The sequence below is a fragment of the Stegastes partitus genome, unplaced genomic scaffold (assembly GCF_000690725.1).
Source record: "Stegastes partitus isolate 25-593 unplaced genomic scaffold, Stegastes_partitus-1.0.2 Scaffold357, whole genome shotgun sequence".
Classification (NCBI taxonomy): domain Eukaryota; kingdom Metazoa; phylum Chordata; class Actinopteri; family Pomacentridae; genus Stegastes; species Stegastes partitus.
This window is the reverse complement of record NW_007578088.1, coordinates 303,733-320,485: the sequence shown is the minus strand read 5'-3', so window position 1 is coordinate 320,485 and position 16,753 is coordinate 303,733. Positions and strand designations below refer to the sequence as shown.

Below are 16,753 nucleotides of genomic sequence, written 5' to 3'. Positions count from 1 at the left end.
AGCTATACCCGTTTACTTTGTGCTACATGAATTAGCTTCTAACTGTACTTCCATGCGTGTGAGCTAGCTGTGAACGTAGCTGGTGGAGCTGGTCTGGGGGGTTCAGGAACACTCAGGTCGGTACCATGGACAGAGAGTGTGTGTCGCTGCTGCCCCGGGTCTGTGAGGTGCTGGCGGCCTCAGGGAGCTCTCTGCCCGATGACACCAGCCTGGAGAAACTGCTGGACTGGTTCACAGCGCTCACCAAGGCTGGTGAGTAGCCCTCAACCTGGTTAATGTCCTCCTGTCTGTGTGTTTTCATTGAAGCTGTCAGGTGGAGTTTTCAGGTGTTTGTTTCTGAGGTCTCCTTGTTTTTTTTTGTGTGTGGAACTTTGAAATTCAACAAATATTAATTGCTGCATTAATACAAGCTGAGTCAAGCTGGCAAATACTCCAGAGCCTTTAGGGGCCACAACAAGTTCACAGGGTTTCATTTAATAATATACACATAAACTGAAATACACTGCAGCAGACACTTGTTGTATCACGACTTTATTGTCCAGTTGTTTTCTGGATTTTAGTGACAAAAAAAAAAAAAAGTGCCCACATTTAGTGTAATAAAACATCAGAGAAAGTAAAGCACTAACTTATTATATTAAGAAGCTTGCTTATAACATGACTCAACATATTAATTTATTATCAGAATAACCTCTGATTAATTTATCGACTAATCTTTTGATCGACTAAAGTGAATTGCTAAGGGCCTTCAGACTGTTCCTGCATCATGTGGCAGAGGAGCCTTTTATCAACTCTCTTTAGGGTTAGAAATGAAGCTATGCTGCGTAGTGATGCGTATATAATCCATACATAGACAGACTTCCCTTGAGGGTTTTTCCGCCCCAGGATTGTAAATCTGTATCACCGTCTTTTCACCGGATGCAGAGGGATCCCTGCTGGAGGCCTGCCCCTGTCTGCTTGGATTCATATCCACTGTGGTCCACAACACAGCTTTAGATCCCAGCATCCTCTCCTTCACTCTCAAACTCGCCGGCTTAGTGGCTGTAACTGAGGATGGCTTCAAAGCTCTGCAGGTACAGCTTGTAACACTTCTACTAAACTGTCCACTCGTCTGAAGCCAGTCCTCACTGACTGTGTCCTGTCCCTGTGATGATGTCCCCTCCTGCAGGAGTGCTCTGTTCTGGACCTGGTCTTTAACCTTCAGCGCTGGCAGGAAGCAGGGCTCTGGGAGGATCCCTGTATACGGATTGGCTGGATCCAGGGCTTAAGGGCCATGCTGCAGCACCCAAAGGCTCTCAGCTTCTTTGTACAAGCAGGTAACCCATGATATTGGATATAAGAGTATCTCTTCACACTTTATATCATTTATTAAGACAATTTCCTGAGAGGGAGACAGGCAATAACAAGGAATAAAGAAGTGCTTTCATCATAAGTTCATGGTTCAGACTGAGCTTTTAGAACATCTTTATGCATTTGTTTTTTATGTTTATTTCCTCAGATTTCATCCAGCCGCTCCTACAACTCCAGACGGACACAAGCCTATTTGTCGCCTCAGCTGCAAATCAAATGCTGGCCTACGTCCTGGTCTTCTGTCAGTCCGTCTCCTCTGTAGGATGTAACGGCGTAGATAAGAAAGAAGATGAAGACAGGAGTTCACATGCCACCACGACAGACTTAGAATACCCAGCTGTCCCCATGGAAACCAATCAAGATTACACTGCTGTCGTCACTGCAATCCTGGAGTACCTCAAGAAGTCACTGGTTCCCAAAGAAAACACGCAACTTCATCAGAGTGTGCAGATCCTCAAAGTGCTGGCTCTGCTGCTGGCCCAGACCAGGCCTCCTCTGTGGGACAAGCTGCTGCAGACAGTCGTAGACTCTGTGGAGGAGCTGCTGACGGCAGACTACAGTCAGCTGACACTGCCTCTGATGGACGTCATTCTGGCTGCATACAGGTAGACCTCCCTCATATGTACAGCACAGTAGAATAGAGCTTTCTAGAGCTTTCTAGAGGGTAAGATGGTTTGAAGACAGTAGTCACATGAACAGTAAGTTAATCAGTCAGACTTTATTTCTGTAGTACATTTCATACAAACAGAAATGCAACACAAAGTGCTTTACAGAAAACAAAAGCACAATAAAACAATACAAACAACCCCCCAGCCCTAATCCCACAGGCAAGTTATCAATGAAAGGAGTCTAAGCCACTGGAATAGAAGAACTGAGGAAATCCTATAAAGCACGGGCAATGAGGAAACACCAGATGAGATCAAATCAAATAAAATAAGCTTGATAGATAAATAAACTAAATAAGATACCTATTATTAAAAGAGATAGAATAAAGTAAAAAGAAAGAAATGATAGCAACAAAGTAATAAACAATACAATAAAAAAAAAGACTAAAATGTGTGAACAGGTGAATAAATGGAGAACTTAGTAAATAAAGCTGATGAAGTAACAGAGCGCCCACTCATGTTTGAGTCATCGTTAGGTGGGAAGCCTGAACTCCGATGAAAACAACTTGGACTCTATGAGGAGGAGATGCTGGAAGTCCAGTTTTGTATTTCTCTTACTTGCTGGAGGTGACTGAGATCATTCAGACTGACATCAGTGACTTGATGAAGGACAAAGGAGCTGAATATTACAATAGACATTTTTAATAGCACAGTTTCTGACTTCGCCTTTGTTCACACTTAAATGGATATTATTTAAAATGTAGCATTTTCTAAGCATTCTGGCCTTTCATCCACACACACGGTCACTGAAAAGGTTAGGTTTACCCGTGTATCCTAAGAATATCCTCCACTAAACTGAGGTACAGAGGCGTTAGAATCAGTCCACAGTTATGATTCACTTTCTTGATGCTCCATTGTTGGTAGCCTGCTTGAAGTGATAAAGGCTTTTTTTTTTTCTTGGCCGGGTTACAGAGTTATGATTACATCACCGCCTGATCGTTTGACGCCTCAGTCTTGCTGTTTTCTTTACGTGTGGATAGAGATCTGTTGTTTGAGAACAAAGGAAGAAAATCCCTGTTTAAAAAACACCCATCTATGTGTGGAGGCCTTAGTTGGAAATGCACACAAATTATTACTAATGACATCAACGACAGCTCCACTGAGTTTAAATATCCCAGCAAGCCACGAGTAATATTTGTCAAAGATGCAGATATGCAACGCTGCTGTCTGCAGCTCTCTGCAAAATTGTGCTTACACTGCAAGGAAGTTGACAAGCATTATTAAAAATGCATGTAAAAATGACCCCCCTAGCGCTTCTATAGCCAAATGATTACAGCACATGCCACATAACTGCAATGCCAACACTTAAATTCTAGCTCGGGTTGGTTCCTGTGTGCCTCTACACTGTTGGCTGTCCAATAAAGGCAAAAATGGCCAAAAAAAATATAATAATACATGTTTTCATGTATTCATATTAACATAGAATAAACAGAATAACTGAAAGAAGCTGCATCAATTAACTGTATACTTTACATTTTTTAACTAATCCAAAATGTGTAATATCTGATAGCAATAGTGCACATTAACACCACATTTTTAAGTGTTTTTTTTATTGTAAATATTAACATTTTTGAGTGCTGGGGAAAGAATAGAATTAATTTGCAGTATGGATTTGGGGCGCAGCTGTAAACTAACACAACCGCTGCTGCATAAATGTGTAATAAGCAGGATGGAAAATTGCACTGTGGTAATTATCACATCAAATCAACTTTAAATGAGTGGGCGAACACTTTTAATAGTGTTTCCATGTTTGCTTCAGCAGCTGCAGCGCCGATCATCGCCTCCCAGACCAGCGCGTCTCCCGTCTTCTATCATTCATGTTGAATATCAAGAAACCTGCTGACCTCATTCAGGCAGCTGCTGCTTTCCTCCGCAGAGGCCATCAGTAAGCATCTGTTCACAGCACAGCTTCACATTCTGCTCCGCACTGTGGGTTCACCCTCGCAGTCTCCGTTTGGAGAGTTTATGCTTCAGTACATTTGGCAGTCTAGTATTTATTCACAAATTCCTGTGGATGCTGAGTTTTTTTTCCACTTCTGGTCTTCTGTCCAGTGACCGTGTCCACACAGCCCAGTCTGTGAGAGCACTCCTGCTCCCCCTCGACATTATCACTGGCCTGAGTCTTCTGGACACAAACATCACTGGTAACACACACAGAAGTTCACGTTTAAAAAAATAAAAGCTCTGTTTTTTAGCATTTATGTGACTGAGAATATTTTCTCTTTCTACTGCAGACAAGGAACGGTTTTCAATGGTGGAGCAGCTGAAGAGTAAAACCTCCTGCATCTCCGTGATCTGTGTCTGCCTAACAAACACGCCACAGATCTCGCTGACGGTGAGTGTTGGAGGGGAGAGCAGCAGAGAGAATGCTGGCTGTATTTCTCACGCACAGAGACATTATTCTGCCTCTCTCCCCCAGGCTGCTGACTGCCTCCCCTGTCCTCCAGCGCTGACTGTCACCGCGGTGCTGTCGTTGTTGAGGCTCTGCGGCGGCGACTCTTCCTCCTCATCCGCCGGCTGTAGTCAAGTTTACACGAATGTCATCGGCAGTGGCAAAGTTCAGAAATGTGCTCTAGAGGCTCTGGCAGCTCTCAGCGGCAGCCCAGGTAAAACTGCATATGTAATCTGTGGGTTGTATCCCAACGAAATAAAATGTCAGACAAAGCAAAGACAGCCACAGTGCGAACAGACTTACATGAATTCAGCTGAACTATGAAATGTACAATGTGATGTTATCCAAGTTTATTACATATAAATCAAGCTTCTTTTATGTTTTCTTGGTAAAGAGCAGCCAGAAGTCTACAGTCGTCCTCAAATGTATTCATACCCTCCCATTAAAGAAGGTAAAAAAACAGCTGTCACTGAAATCAGTTTCTAGTTATTTGAGTGACTATTGTGAATTTTGCCTTTTCTGTAATGGAAGGGTATGAATACATTTGAGGATGACTGTATGTAGGAAGCATAGCAGTTTAGTTTGACAAATACTATATTTTTTATATACACAAAAACAAACGCTCAATTAATCTTTTGAAGTTCTGTCTGATCATTTCCTTTGTTTGTTTGTTTCAGGAGTGAAAGTCAAGCTGCCTGAAGTCTTCACACTTCTGATACAATATCTGGACAATCCTGATTCTGACCCCACTGTAAGTTTACACTGACATCCTGCTATTAGTGAGCAGTTTATGTCTGTAACTCATGTCTCATTCCAAAACTATTGCTCCCATTGGTGCAGAAGATTATTACCGAGACAAGGCTTGTAGGGGAATTTCCCATCATCCTAAATGATAGGACTGGAGCTTTGTGTCGGATAGCCAAGTTTTTCCACTCCAAATTGGGAAAAAAAACATTTCTTTAGCACAAAGCCAGGTCCTGTTTTTTTTTTTTTTTTTTAAACTGCCTCTGAGTTAGAAGCACACTAAAAGATAATCGTATGGTGAAACATTTTTTTTTTTTTTTTTTTAAACTGCCTCTGAGTTAGAAGCACACTAAAAGATAATCGTATGGTGAAACATTATGACTTCTCTTGTTCTTTGAAGCTAAAGGGCCTAAACCATCCAACAGAAAACATCACTTTATTATAGTTAAACTTGTTTACCTAATTTTTAGGGCTTCCCAACCTCTTATCCATACAATGCAATTACTGTAAATGTTTATTTACCTAACACCTTCATGTGACACCCTCACATAACCAGAGGCTTATACAGATACTGTAGGCTACATGTGCTGTTTACTCTGTATCTGGGTTGTGTTTGTTGCCTTAAGAGTTTATAGCACAAGGACAAGTAAGACAGGAAATTTAGAGGACAAGTGGACAGGAATAAAGAAGAGAAGAGGGAGAAAAATCTGAACTTCCTCATCAGGTTTTGTATCATTACACTGCTGTATTTGTGTGTCTCAGGTGCTGCATAAGTCCTACCAGGCCTTAGTGAAGTGGATGACTGTTTGTACAGACCTCTCCTCTATAACAGACCACCAGAAACAAGGTGAACACCCCCACATTAATACATACTCTCCTCTGTGTGACGGATCCACACTTGAGCAACAGAGATGATATTGTCCGTGTGTCCCTGTCAGATCTCGTGAAGGTGGTGAGGAAGCGTGCCTGCGACATGCGCTGGGAGGTGAGAGACTCCACCGTGGAGTTTCTGGGACACCTGGCAGGGGTGAATGCCTGCCAGACATCACCCGGGGAGGTGACGGACGCGTCTGAGGCCCTGCTGGGAGGCTGCTGTTGTACCACTCCTCTCTTCAAAGAGGCGCTGCAGGATCCAGAGAGCTACGTGAGAGCCAGCGCTGTCTCTGCTCTGGCACAGACACTGGCTCAGAGCTGGCAGCAGGGGGCAGCAGAGACACAGGAGCAGGTAGGCAGATAAAAGGTCATGTTTCACCCTGAGGAAGCTGCTGGCTCTAGACTCCATCCATCATCTATCCATCCATCATCTATACACCGCTTAATCCTCACTAGGGTCGCTGGGGGGCTGGAGTCTATCCCAGCTGACTCAGGGTGAAGGCAGGAGACACCCTGGACAGGTCGCCAGTCTATCACAGGGCTGCACAGACAACCAAGCACACGCACATTCACACCTACAGACAATTTAGAATTTAGCCAGAGAACCCGGAGAGAACCCACGCTGCACAGGGAGAACATGCAAACTCCACGCAGAGACGCGAACCAGCAACCTTCTTGCTGCGAGACAACAGTGCTAACCAATTGCGCCACCTTGCAGCCCTGGCTCTAGACTAAGAGGAGGAATTAGCTGTACATAGGAAAGAAGTGCCAAACACAGTATTTATTCCTATTTTCTTTTTGTCCAGGCACAAGTCAGGTGGGACATTATAATATCATGTTGGTATTTCTACTCTGCTGTTCCTGTGAACACAAAATCTTAAAAAAAAAAAAAAAAAAAAAGCATAGTAGAAACTTCAAATTGATTCCAGAAGATCACTTGGCATATAAAACACATGCACTGGTGTTGTATGTGTTGTCAAAAGGCATTAGTTAGCTACAAAGGGCTAGAAATGTACTTTTACTAGAGGTTTCAACCATATTTCATAGTCTTTATCAGCAGAAACAGTGTTTTTCTTTCAAGATGTTTTTTTATTTTATTTTATTTGAAACCAAGAAATTGTATCCAATCCAAAATGGTACAACCAAATTTTAGTTTATTTTAGATTCGGATTAACCTAATCTGTACTATTTGTAATATTATTGTAGGCACTACAGTGTTACTGTAACTACTGTGTATAATATCACACCTGGTTGTGTCCTGTCTCCACTCTTGTTTTGTTTCTTTTGTTGATGACTCAGTTAATTCTCTTCCAATTTCTCGCTTGTCCTTTTGTCTTTTTTGCAGAGGCAGAAGTTTAACATTTCTTTTTTTTTTTTTGTCAAATATAACTCTTGGTGTGAGCTGAAGGAGTAAAAATGTAACACATAAATTACCAAGTGCTCATGAGAAATCATAATGAATAGCATTGTGAGGTATTTGCTCATTACATACCTTGGTGACAGATAATTAAGGGTTTCTATACAGTATATCATTTACTGAAAAATCTGTCTTGGCCACTGTTTTTAGTTTAGTCGTGCCTCATATTATGATATGAAAGGATTTATAAATGTGATACTGTAGCATATACCCAAGTAACAGAGGCCTTTTTTCACAACCTGTTTGAATATGTGTGCGGCTGTAATGCCCCATGAGATCACAAACAGTGATAAAGTCATTTGAATTTATTACGTTTTAATAAGACCTCGAGCAGTTTAAGTTCAGTTTAATTGCCCTACACACCCACAGTGTTATCTGTCTGGTTCGACCTCTCTCTGTGTGGGAGTTTACAGATTGCATGATTGACTTCTTATTGATATGTTGTTGAGGTCGGTGCCCTCATAATTCTCAGCTCATCTGAACCAAACTTTGACCAGATGACCTGAACGTTCACAACAAGTGAAAATACTGGTGTCAGTGTACGGCAACTTTTCCCTGAATTAGACTCGTATTGACAGCCTGAACTTCTGTGTCCCTCCAGACTGAAATCGTGAACCGGCTGCTTGAAATTCTCTCCGAGGACACAGAGGGATTTGCCAGGAGAGCTGTTGTCCGATACTTCATCGCCTGGTTCTCTTCGCGATCCTCACACTCGTCTCCGTCACCGCCTACCTCCTCCTCTCTCCTCATGCAGTCTGTACGCTCCGTCCTCTCACAAGGCAGCGCCGATCTGGACTGGGAGGTGAAAGTTCACACGCTGGAGTTGGCTGAGCTGCTGCTGGACGAAGCCTTTTCAGGTCACTGGGGTTACGTGAAAGGCTCAGACCCACATCCTGTTCAACCACACCCCTACGCTGTGATTTCTGACCAAGCCTACGCGCTTCACACACACACGGGGACGCACAAAGAGGATGTGGACTCAGATTTGGTCGGTGTGTTGAACAGTTTGGTGGAGCGGGGAGTCATCTCGGCGCTGCTGAGCGGTCTGGTTGATTGTGATCGACCTGTAGCTCTGAAGGCCTGTCGGCTACTGGTGACACTCAGACAGACGGTTTGTCCACGCTCACTAGGGGCCCTGGATGCTACTGCTGCCATGGCAACAGTAGCCAGAGTGACCTGTGAACTGCCTGGACGGGGTTGGGCGCTAGAGATCAGAAAGATTCTGGCGATGAGGAGTCAGGCTAAAGAGGCAGACGAAGAGAAAAGTTACAATAGAGCAGATGTGGTTGTTTCTGATGACTGTGGTGAGGCGGGAGAGGAAGCAGTGGGTGCAGAGTGTCACACGCTCCCTGTAAGTGTGTGTCAAGTGCTGAGGTCTCTGGATTTGGACGAGAGGTTGGACATCCTGACTCAAAGCAGCGACCACGTTCACAACTCTCCCTTGTCTTTGCTGCAGGACATACTGACCGCTAGTGCTGCTCACACGCGACCAAACGTACAACCAGGACAGGAGGTCATCGTGGACTGCTACTGACACACACACACACACACACGCACACGCACGCACACACACCCACACACTGCCTTCTGTTGTGAAAATCTGATTAGAACTTCACAAGTGCTGAAAATACCAGGATGTTGTAGGATGGTGTTAATATTTGTTGGATTTTCATCATACAATGTTGGTTTTATAAGAATTTTAATAGATTTTGATACACTTGGAATCCCGTACTTCTTGCAGAGGACAAAGACAAATCACTTGACTTGACTGAACCCAAGCGATGCTGCCAAATATTAAACCGAAATCTCCCATGTGACCCAAATCTACTGTACATTGTTGTTGTTTTTTTATGACCATATTTCATTCATGACTCACCATTACTACACTGTTGTGCTCACCCTGCTGATATCCAAACATGGATGCAGACAACTGGCACAGTCACAGCTTGTCTAGACAGACCGCGGGACAAGCGGACAGCTGTATTGATTTGAACTAAAATGATTTTGTTCTGACGGACGAGCTTTTCTGACGTGGCTGAAACGCACAATGTGTCGACCGTCTGTCGGCAGCAGCAGGAAGACATTTCCTAATAAACATTTACCCAAACACAACCCATCCCGAAGCCAGCCTGAAGCACATTACTTTGCCAACCAGTGCCAAACCGTCTTAGCACCACGCCCAACCTTCCTGGTAATATGTGTCATTGTCATCACTCAGTTCGTTGAAGCAAAGCCTCCACCAATGTGTCTTTACATAAATGAAATGCGAGTAAGTACACGGAAGTTGGTTTCATTTTATTGCTTTTCCATGAACCACTGAGGGAGTCAGCGGCAGACTGCTGTACTGCTTCTTGGAAAGCTCTGCTGTTGTTTTGACTGTACTGATGTCACATTTTGGAACTACCCACCTGTGAATTCTCATGAACAACATGCTTCTTCTCGAACACCTTACGGGAATTTCTTTAGAATTGGCACAAACACTGACAGGGTGTCACTGTGGCCTCATCACAACTCAAGATGATAATTAGGACTAAATTTCACATGAATGTCTGATAGGATGAAATGATGACGTTTTATATCCAAAGCTTAAAAAGTCAAGTCTGAAGAGAAGTGGATGTAAACTCGACTGGTCGCTGAAGGCATACAACCATGACGCGGTAGTTCACGTTGCTCAGGTTCTGATGCCTTGTAAACTCCAGTTTTATTGCTGCAGTTGGCGAGAAACAAACTCCTAATGATCACTCATGTCATATATTGAAACTTAGCTTCTGTGAAACCCCATTTGCTTTCATGATAAGGTGCAAATTTCTCTCTCTCTTTCTCTTTTTTTTTTTTTTAATTGTTTGGAATTTGGAAAAGAGTGAGCCACTGAGTCACCAAGTTAACTCCTGCCTAGATCTGTTAAAATAAGAACACTCTATTTTAGGTGCCTTTCATTCCTTCGCTGTGTCTGGCTTCCACTGTCACTGATTTCCCTTGTGGAAATGCTTCATTAAAGCCCCAGAGTTTGAAGTGTGTGGATGGAGACGGCGGAGGCTGACGGCTTCTCCACGTGTTCACGCGCTCTGCAACTCGGTCACATGGACGAACAGAGGGACACACGCTCAGAGAAAACTCTCCTCATTAACTAATGAGGAGCAAGTCAGCCACTGCGCTCACAACAGACACACATTGATTTTCTCGTCCTGTCATATCATCGCCCCGCTGTGCTCTACTCACTCAGCTGTGCCGTCTCTTCATTCATGCACTGAAACTGTTGTTGGGGCTGACTCTACTCTCGGTGTGCAGCATGGAGGCTGTGGCTCTTTTCTCTTTCACAGCGTCAGAAGCGGACGAGATCAGTTTTCACAAAGGGGACATTATCAAGGTGAGTAGGTAAATGTTCGCTAATGGTGCACTGCAAATATATCTCTGCGTGTTTGTTTACTTAGAGTAATTGTGCGTGTGCATGTGTATTGTAGGTGACAGAAATGGATGATGATTCCTGCTGGGTCACAGCAGAGGTCCAGGGGAAGCGCGGCTACGTGCCCGAGAACTACATTTCCCTCCTCCCTCATCCGTAAAGAAATCATTTGTCCTCTTGTGTTATACTTTTAAAAACAGCAAATTGATTTAGGATAAAACACTGGCATTCATTCCTGCTAATTTCACTGATACGTGCATGTTGCCTTGCTTAGAATCATCAGTGCGTCCTAACCTTTGTGGATTGTGACCTATCAAAATGAACCGATATCTCAGCATTTTGACTAAAAAGTGATTTTCCAGGTTGAATTGTATAATTTAAAGGCCTAAACGTGAATCTATTCAGTCTATTCTATTCAAAAATTAGAGAAAGGTCAGACAAAATCAATAAAATCAGGTGTTCTTTATCCATTTTATCATCTTGTGACCTCTTTTTGGGTCCCAGCCCCTATTTTGGGAAACTCTGATTTACATAACTGACCTGATATTTAATTCAAAAGGTACCCATGCTTGAGCCAGTTTAAAAAGCAGCATTAATATTTACTTAAATTGTCCAAATACATTAGCTCAAGAGGAGGGTGTGATTTTGTGTGTGCTGTCGTAGGTGGTTCGCAGGACCGGTGTCGAGACTCGAGGCTGAGCAGCGTCTGCGTTGGCAGGACACTGGAGTGTTTCTGGTGAGGGAGAGTGAATCAGCTCCCGGAGAGTTTTCTGTCTCTGTTAGGTCAGTGAACGTACCACACATGCACTCACATCAGCTTCATTCAAGGTGAAATAAGTCTGGTTAAATGTCAAGCTTAAGACTGATGAACTTTGTGGAGTTCCAAACTGCTCATGTCCTGCAGTGCATGAGTTGCTGCATCTGCTGTGTTGATAAAATATCCCATTCATCCATCTCTTAATCCGACAGTGTGCCTTCATGACCAAAGATGTAAGCATCTGCTTCTGGGTCTGATTATGTGTGCAGTCGGATGTTTGTTTTCCATCTCACTGAGCGCATTAGCAAGTTACAGCATCCACGTGTCTCTGAGTGTGTCAGGGCCGGCAGAGGGGAGAGCCAGACTATTTAAATATGGCCCACGACAACCCATTTCACTAAAAATATCACAGCTGTGCAACTCTGTGTGTGTGTGTGTGTGTGTGTGCGCGGGCGGAAAGAGGAGGAGAAAGTGTAATTTGGGTCGCCAAAGTGACGTGGGACACTTTAATCACTGAGGGTAAATTAATTGTGTTCAATAATGGGGGCGTTGCGTAACACCTCACAGTCTTTAATTAAGCACAGGTACATTATGCAATTGACACATGTCACAGACATGCATTTACGTACTGTGAACACATTAATGTTTAAAGACACATCTGTCTGCCTGCGAGGGCTGAGAGGTAAGAGGTGCACTTTATACATAAACACCAACACAGTGATCAGCAGAGGGTGATAATGTACAAGGAGAGTTAATAGGACTTACCAAAGAGTGTACAGTTTGTGTAGAGGTCGCACAAGCTGTATTCTATCTGTACTGCATCTGGATGACAAACACCACAGTGGATTATAAAGGACAGATAAACCTCCTCTGAACTGTTTATTCATTGTCTAATGCTTGTCATCATTCTAAGGACAAGCCTTAAACAGGAAACTAGGAGAAAATCTACCAAAACAGCCTTTTTATTTACACTTTAGTTACTTTGCTCAACCCTGAATAGTGTTTAGGTTGGTGCTACGAAACAATTTGGCATCTCCATGAAGGCCAGGACAGGCTGCAAGGTGGCGCAGTGGTTAGCACGAAGCAAGAAGGTCACCGGTTCGCGTCCCGGTGAGGACACCCGGGATCTTTCTGTGTGGAGTTTGCATGTTCTCTCCGTGCAGCGTGGGTTCTCTCCGGGTTCTCCGGCTTCCTCCCACGCAGTCCAAAAACATGTTGAGGTTAATTGGTGATTCTAAATTGTCTGTAGGTGTGAATGTGAGTGTGCTTGGTTGTCTGTCTCTAAGTGTGGCCCTGTGATAGACTGGTGACCTGTCCAGGGTGTCCCCTGCCTTCACCCTGAGTCAGCTGGGGTAGACTCCAGCCTCCCTGCGACCCCAGTGAGGATTAAGCGGTGTATAGATAATGGATGGATGTATGAAGGCCAGGACCCATGTTTTCCAGAAGAACATTTTCTAACAAGATGATCAATCTCATGATGAATTAATGTTGTGGCTGATGGGTGTGTACTATACACACTGTTTTCTTGTTTGAAGGCGCTTGACTTTTGGCGTGCTTTGGTGGATACTATTGTTTCACGGTTTTGATGCACAAAGGAACTGCTTAAAAAGCTAAATGAAGTTAATTGTATGTTGGTGGTGAAACAGCTCCAGGAACAGCTCACAAAACAAAAAACAATAGTTGAATCTTTTTGAAAAACATTTGAGTTAAACTGCTCAAGTCACAGTTCGATTAATGTTAGTGTCCATCGCTGTTAGTATAATACTTTTTTTCACTCATATAAAGCAAATATTAATATGTGGTGTATATAGTAATCAATTAGTACAGAGTATGGATTTACGACAGCGCTCCAGAGTCTATAGTCACCACCTTTTAGAGTAATTAAAGGATCATCTTCATTAGTATAAGGGAGGGACTGATATAATAATCGGTGACATATGAGATCACAAGGTCCTTTAAACTAATCCAATAATGCATTGTGCATATCTGAAAGTGAAATATATTTTAATTCGGTAAGTAATTACACCAACAAATTGGCACAAAGGCAATTACTCACAATGAAAACAAAACGGAACAAAGAAGGTCGTGTATAAGGTGAAAAGGTGTTGGCTGACACTGTAATTCATAGATAATGAGGGGTTTTATAGTTTCATTCTTTCAACTAAATTAGTTTCAACGTTCAATGTTATGCTAGGTTTTTCTTTCTTTTGTTTAATTAAATTGCTTAGTTTATGAACTATTTGAAAATAGTGGATCGGAGGCTTCTCCCAGAGCCTGAACTGGGGCCTGCAGATGTCTTGTTTTGTCCAAACTACAGTTTAAAACCCAAAGATTTTTTAGCTCTTATACACAGACTGCAAAAAATACTGTATATTAACACACACACACACACACACACACACACACACACACACTAGCCATACTAGCGGCGCAGCTGTAGGGATGTCAGTATCTGCCGTGGACGGCTGAAACAACACACACGGATGAATCGTCCTGACTTTTCCTTCTTGAGTTTGACATTTACGTTTTTGAGTAAAATGCCTCAACAGCTACTGGATGCATTATAATTTGGCATGTTCACATCCCCCTCAGGGTGAACTGGTATGAATTAGGTAATTTGTTTCATCCCTCATCGAGCACCATCATCTGGTCATATGTTTTTTATCTTGTCCAATACTTGGGTTTATGAGCGTCAGCCTCAGCCGCACTTTGCATTTAGTGCTAAACATCCTTAGTGCTACATAGAGATTCGAATACCTGCAGAACATCCGCATATCAGCTCAAAGCACCACTGCTGGTGGACCCTCGATCTAGTTTTACTATTTTTGCCTAAACAAATAATTGATGACTCAAGTGGCTAATCCTTGTTTCTTCCACTTTCTTTCTCTGCTGCTTGTATCAAATGTTTAGACTCAACAACAACAAAAAGTTTGCATCAGTCTGTGACAATTTCCAATGAAATTACATTCAACCAATGACTGATGTTGAGTTGGGCGAATTTATTTTCCCTTTTACTTAACAATTTGTAGCATGAGTTTTTATGTTTTTAAGTTCAGGAAATCCTCAATGTGGAGAAAAACTGCATCCATGTGAGACGTAACTCCTGTGATGTAACACTGTGTTTGATCAAGTGTCGGCATTTGAAATCAATAATGTGAAGATTGTGGAGATACACCCACTGGCAGAGGTTTGTGGTCTCGTTTCACACATCAACAGAGGTGTGCCCTTTACGACTGAATGAATTCCTGAACCGAGAAACAGGCTGAGGAATGAAGAAGCTGCTGGTGTATGGAGGAGTGCACACACCTCAATTCTTCCCCTCACTTCTCTCTGTGTCGTCTTACTTCCCTCGCAGCTACGGTGACAGGGTGGAGCACTTCCGGGTTCTGGAGGGGGGCGGTCAGTACTGCATCTGGGACGAGTCGTTTTGTTCCCTCAACCGCCTGGTGGACTTCTACAGAACTCACAGCATCGCCGTGGAGAAAGCCGTCTGCTTCAGAGACCCTCCATCGTCCCCCCAGCTGCTGCCACACCCGGCACGTAACCCCTACCCCAACCCTTACAAAAGCAGCTCTCAGGAGTCCATCCCCTCAGCCCGCCTCTACTCTCACCCGTCCCACCCGGAGCGAGAAACCTCCCCGCGTCGCCTGGAGCCAGTTTTGGAGGTATGACAAAATGATGAAGTGTCACTTATATTAAAGTCACACCTGTGCGTCTGAGATCACGTTGGCTCTGTTTTTGTGTAGAAGCCTCGTCTGGCTCACGCTCTCTGCGACTACGCCCCCCCTCAGAGCGCCCACCTCCACTTCACGCGCGGCGACATCATTGACCTGCTGGACTGCTCGAGCTCCCTGAGCTGGAGGGGGCGCTGTCGAGGCCGAGTCGGCGTCTTTCCGCCGGAATACGTCCAGCCGCTGTACCACTGACCACATATCAAACCTTTAGCAATGTGCTGCTGCAACGCTGGCGTTTATCAGTCAGGCTGTCGTGACTTACCGTCCTCTTTCACTGATTAAAGTGCTCACACAATTACAAATCAATTACCGGAAAACTAATTGACAGCAATTTTCCTTATTGATTAAATGCCCCTTCCAATCAGCGTCTTACTGTACGCTATAAATAACGGGGTCTTGTGATCACAGTATTTTCTGTTGCTACAGCTTTGATTATTTCTCGTGAGAGATTTCTGTGTCTGTTTTTCTGTGTTCCTCCCACTGATTGTTGGAAAACCGTTACAAGAAAAGATTTACAGATACAAAATCATAATCAAACCACACCCACACCACCCTGATTAGTTTGTGGGTGTTAAACTCTGAATAACGCCTAAAGATCTTAGTCAAATCTTGCTTTGTTAGTCCTAAAATCCTGCTGTGTCATTAGACAGAAGTGAGTTTGCCAGACCTTTGTAGCTGAGAATGAAATGCAAAATCGGGGCAGTTTTCTGGGGCATCAATTATTTAAGTCAGTGCAAGTATTAAGAAAAAAATCCTGGTTCCCACTGATTAAATTGCATCATTGTTGCCTCAATAACTTTGGATATTGGACTGCAGGGCAGCAAACTATTCAGACATCACCTTGGCTTCTGCGTGTTTCATATTTTTTGGCATGTTACTGACTAATCAGTGCATCAAAAATAACCTGAAGCATAAACTGATCATGAAAATAGTTGCTGCAGCCTTAGAGTGAACCAGCCCTTCTGAACAGCTTGCATTGACTATATGCAGTAAAAGTGAAATTTAACTTTATGTGTGCTATGTTTTACCATCTTGTTTTTGCCCCCAACACCCTCTGCAGCCAAATAAAACATTTAATCTGCGTATAAATACTTCATCCTGCATTTATTTGGGGACACTTTTGAGCTATGATGCACATATCATTCAATTTATTTGAGATATCACAAGAAACAGAAACGTGTCAAGACAAGTCGAAACAAGTGTCATGATATTTAATCTTTTGACTGACGTGATTTTTTACATCCAACACTCTGCACTTCTTAAGGAATCACCACAGAATAGTAATAATACTTATAATGATAATAAAAAAAAAACACACAACAAGACCTCAGAACAGAGTGTCTTACTGTCTATTGCAGAACTCTGTTGTTAAGCAGTTCTGATCAATTGTACACTTATAATAATAAAAAAATAAATGGAAA

General features: G+C 43.1%; 2 protein-coding genes across 2 annotated transcripts; both read left to right on the top strand.

Moving 5' to 3' along the window:
- The first annotated feature begins 1 nt into the window (after window position 1).
- Window positions 2-9,261, top strand: brat1 (BRCA1-associated ATM activator 1). Its single transcript, XM_008284407.1, has 12 exons — window positions 2-252; window positions 922-1,070; window positions 1,166-1,313; window positions 1,496-1,952; window positions 3,772-3,897; window positions 4,065-4,156; window positions 4,247-4,347; window positions 4,432-4,618; window positions 5,082-5,155; window positions 5,911-5,995; window positions 6,087-6,373; window positions 8,040-9,261. The coding sequence occupies exons 1-12, from the start codon at window positions 126-128 to the stop codon at window positions 8,970-8,972; spliced, it is 2,766 nt and encodes a 921-aa protein (XP_008282629.1). The 5' UTR covers window positions 2-125; the 3' UTR covers window positions 8,973-9,261.
- A 1,466-nt stretch (window positions 9,262-10,727) lies between these two features.
- On the top strand, window positions 10,728-15,524 carry LOC103359176 (GRB2-related adapter protein-like). The gene is made up of 5 exons (XM_008284406.1): window positions 10,728-10,805; window positions 10,900-10,997; window positions 11,505-11,624; window positions 14,954-15,263; window positions 15,345-15,524. The coding sequence occupies exons 1-5, from the start codon at window positions 10,728-10,730 to the stop codon at window positions 15,522-15,524; spliced, it is 786 nt and encodes a 261-aa protein (XP_008282628.1).
- The last annotated feature ends 1,229 nt before the right edge of the window (window positions 15,525-16,753 follow it).

Excerpts from the sequence above, each read along its gene's own strand:
- LOC103359176 (XM_008284406.1), top strand. The coding sequence starts at position 10,728 with ATGGAGGCTGTGGCTCTTTTCTCTTTCACAGCGTCAGAAGCGGACGAG. Across the intron at positions 10,998-11,504 it reads ATTTCCCTCCTCCCTCATCC|GTGGTTCGCAGGACCGGTGT; the intron begins GTAAAGAAATCA and ends GTGCTGTCGTAG. Across the intron at positions 15,264-15,344 it reads GCCTGGAGCCAGTTTTGGAG|AAGCCTCGTCTGGCTCACGC; the intron begins GTATGACAAAAT and ends GTTTTTGTGTAG.
- brat1 (XM_008284407.1), top strand. The coding sequence starts at position 126 with ATGGACAGAGAGTGTGTGTCGCTGCTGCCCCGGGTCTGTGAGGTGCTG. Across the intron at positions 4,348-4,431 it reads CGCCACAGATCTCGCTGACG|GCTGCTGACTGCCTCCCCTG; the intron begins GTGAGTGTTGGA and ends TCTCTCCCCCAG. Across the intron at positions 4,619-5,081 it reads AGCTCTCAGCGGCAGCCCAG|GAGTGAAAGTCAAGCTGCCT; the intron begins GTAAAACTGCAT and ends TGTTTGTTTCAG.